At 56.5% G+C, this 3234-nt stretch overlaps 1 protein-coding gene across 1 annotated transcript; it reads right to left on the bottom strand.

Annotated features, from left to right (window-relative positions):
- Nucleotides 1-717: 717 nt before the first annotated feature.
- On the bottom strand, nt 718-2596 carry LOC310697910 (uncharacterized protein; the record flags this gene model as incomplete). Its single annotated transcript, XM_083484513.1, has 2 exons — nt 718-1047; nt 1949-2596. 2 exons carry the CDS (start codon nt 2594-2596, stop codon nt 1009-1011), a joined length of 687 nt encoding a protein of 228 aa, XP_083340639.1. The 3' UTR covers nt 718-1008.
- Nucleotides 2597-3234: the final 638 nt, after the last annotated feature.

Genomic DNA, 3234 nt, shown 5'->3' with positions numbered 1-3234 from the left:
CCGACAGTTCATGTTTGCGGGTTGTGTAGCCGGCGAATTCTGGCCCGGGGCTGCTGCTGGGCCATCCCCTCCACACCCAGTCCAGGACCCGGGAGATGACCCTATCTTTCTTGGAATGGTGTGCAACTTCTTGTGCTTGAATGGGGCGGTCGGGAAGCAGCTCCAGGCTCATAACCTCTTGTGCAGGTGCTGGGTCAGGGCCTGTTTCCGGTAGTGGTAGCCTGCTGAGGGCGTCTGCATGGCCCATCGCCTTCCCAGGTCGGTGAATCAGTGCATACTGGTAGCTGGTAAGGAAAATTAACCACCTGAGGACGCGAGGAGACAGCACTTGGGGGGTCTGCTTTTCAGGGGCAAACAAGCCAAGCAACGGCTTGTGGTCAGTCACCACGGTGAAGGGCCGCCCGTACAAGAAATCATGGATTTTTTTTACTCCCTCCACGATTGCCAGACCCTCCTTGTCGATTTGCGAGTAGTTCCGCTCGGTTGCGTTGAGTGTCTGGGAAAAGTACGCCACCGGTACCTCTCTTCCATCCGGGAGTTGGTGCCCCAGGACAGCGCCAATGCCATAGGGTGAGGCGTCGCCTGCTAGCACCACCGGCAGCCTCTCGTCAAAGTGTGCCAAGACTGAGTTTGAGACAAGCAAGTCCTTGACTGCCTGGAATGCGGCCTCCTGGCGCTGGCCCCACACCCAAGGGGCCCGCTTGTCCAGGAGTCTGCGTAGGGGCTCTGCTACCGCCGCCTTGTGGGGAAGGAAGGAAAGGTAAAAGTTCAATAGTCCCAAGAAGGCCTGAAGTTCAGTCTTGCTCTTGGGCGCTGGGGCATCACAAATGGCCCGTACCTTGTCCCCAGTCGGGTGGACCCCTTCTGCGTCCACCATAAATCCCAGAAAGTCCACCTGAGGCACTCCTAGTAGACATTTTTCCCGCTTTACCTTGAGACCCGCCATCTGGAAACGGTGCAGAACGGTGCGGAGGCGGTCCTCAAACTCCTCTGGTGTGGGCCCGGCAATCAACACATCATTGAAGAAGGGGGTGACGCCAGGAATCCCTTTAAGGAGCGAGTCCATTAGATTCTGGAATATGCCTGGTGCCACACTGACACCGAATTGCAGCCGCTTTACCCTGAACGCTCCTCTGTGCGTCACAATCGTCTGTGCCTCTGCTGTGGACTCATCTACTGGCAGCTGTTGATATGCTTGGGCCAAGTCCAGCTTGCCAAAAATTTTCGGCCCAGCCAGGGTGGCAAGGACATGGCTGACCACTGGCACTGGGTATGCGTGGGCCGTGAGGGCCTTGTTTATGGTACATTTGTAGTCTGCGCAGATGCGGACCAAACCATTAGGCTTGACGGGTGTGACGATTGGGGTTTCCCAGGGGGCATTAGGCACCGGCTCCAGCACTCCTTGCTCCACAAGTCGGTCCAATTCCTCGTCTATACGGGGTTTCAAGGCAAACGGGACCCGGCGGGCCTTGAACCTGACCGGTCGTACTGTGGGGTCAAGCTGTAGCGCAATGGGGGGGGCCGTATACTGTCCCAATTTCCCATCGAAAACCCCTGGAAATTCCTTGCATATGGCGTCCACGTCTACTTGTAAGCTAGTGTGGTTCACCCCGGTGACAGCTAGCCCCAGTGGTCCAAACCATGCCAATCCCAGTAAACTAATGTAGGAGCCCTTGACCACAAGCAAGTCCAGTTGCCGCGTCCGCCCTCGGTATTGCACCCTGAAGGTCCCCACCCCCATTGTGGGGACCTTACGTTTCTGGAAGTCCCGTAGGGTGAATGGGGCCGGCCTGAGTTTGGGACCCCCAGTAGGACACAGTTTCCTTAAGGTCCTTGCCGAGATTATGGATAGAGTTGAACCCGTGTCAAGCTCCATGCGGCAAGGGGCCCCCTCTATCTGTACCTCTACATAAATTTTCTCTACGTTGGGGTGGGGCAACTGGTATACCTGGAAGTCCGTGAGCTCCGTCGAGTTGCCTTGGTGCGTTGGGCCCCGGGACCTGGGGCTCTTGGATTGGTCATCTGATGCCTGGTGTCGGGTGGGCCGAGCCCGACACACCCGGGCGATGTGTCCCGATTTTCTGCACTGCCTGCACTCTGCGTTGCGGAAACGGCAGGTCCTCCTCTCGTGACTCTCCCCGCAGCTTGCGCAGTTCCCTCCTTCTCGTTGAGGCAGCTGTGGTCTGTGCGCTGCTTGAGTGCGCTGCTGTACTCGGTGCACCTCCTCCCTGTCGGATCCTGAGTCGTCGGTGAGGTCTTCATGGTGGACCCTCGGTTGGGATGGCAGGCTCGGCCGTGCCTCTTGCGTCGACCTCTCGGCAGCTTCCGTTGCCAGGGCCTCCTCCAGAGCGACCTGGAACGTTAGGTCCTTCTTAGCGTAGAAGCGTCGTTGCAGCTTCTCATCCTTCAGGCCACCGACGAGGTGGTCACGAAGCATGTTCTCCAGCTCTGAGAAGTTGCAGAACCGGGCGGCTTGGAAGAGAGAGGTCACAAACCCAGTTATGGTTTCCCCAGGGGCTTGCCGCTTTGCGTAGAAGGCATTTTGACGAGCCACCACTGAGGGCTGCGGCGAAAAGTGCCCCTTCAGCTGTTCCATTATTGTTTTGTATAGAACAGTAGCGATGTCTTCAGGCGCAAGGAGAGCCCGGGCGATTTCAAATGTCTCCTCTCCACAGACGCTGAAGAATATCGCCCTCTTCTTGGCGTCTTCTTCGTCGGTGACCCCTTTGGCTTCTAGGAGGAAGGTGAAACGGGAGGCATATGCTTCCCAGTCTCCAGATGCTGGGTTGAATGGCGAGAAGCTGCTGTTGGCTGCCATTCTGAGTTCCTTGTGTCCCGGAGCTGAAGCCTGGATACACGGTGCGAGGCAGCGGTGCGGCAGGTGGCGGTGCTGCGGTGCTGTGTGTGGCAGTCAGCTCAGCGGGATCCCACCTTCGTCGCCAGTGAAATATACTCAGAGTCGCAACGTGATTTCATGCTCTTTATTCAGCTCATAGTGGTGAGGAGGAATGAATGAAAGTCCCCTCACAGTATCTGCTTTATATACATTATTTACACAATAGGCTGCCCATGATTGGCTAATTCCGGAATTCTACTGTAAGCCAATCAGGTTGTGGATTCACTTCTATCTGGAGCATGAGTGGGTGGTTCCTGCCAACCAATCATACTGCTGCATTGTTCTAGGACCAATCAGCCTGCTGCATTCTGAATCCTATTGTTCTAGGACCAATCAGC

This window comes from Podarcis liolepis (assembly GCF_965112155.1).
Source record: "Podarcis liolepis genome assembly, chromosome: Z".
Lineage (NCBI taxonomy): Eukaryota > Metazoa > Chordata > Lepidosauria > Squamata > Lacertidae > Podarcis > Podarcis liolepis.
The sequence above is the reverse complement of the archived record's forward strand: the minus strand, read 5'-3'. Positions and strand labels throughout refer to the sequence as shown.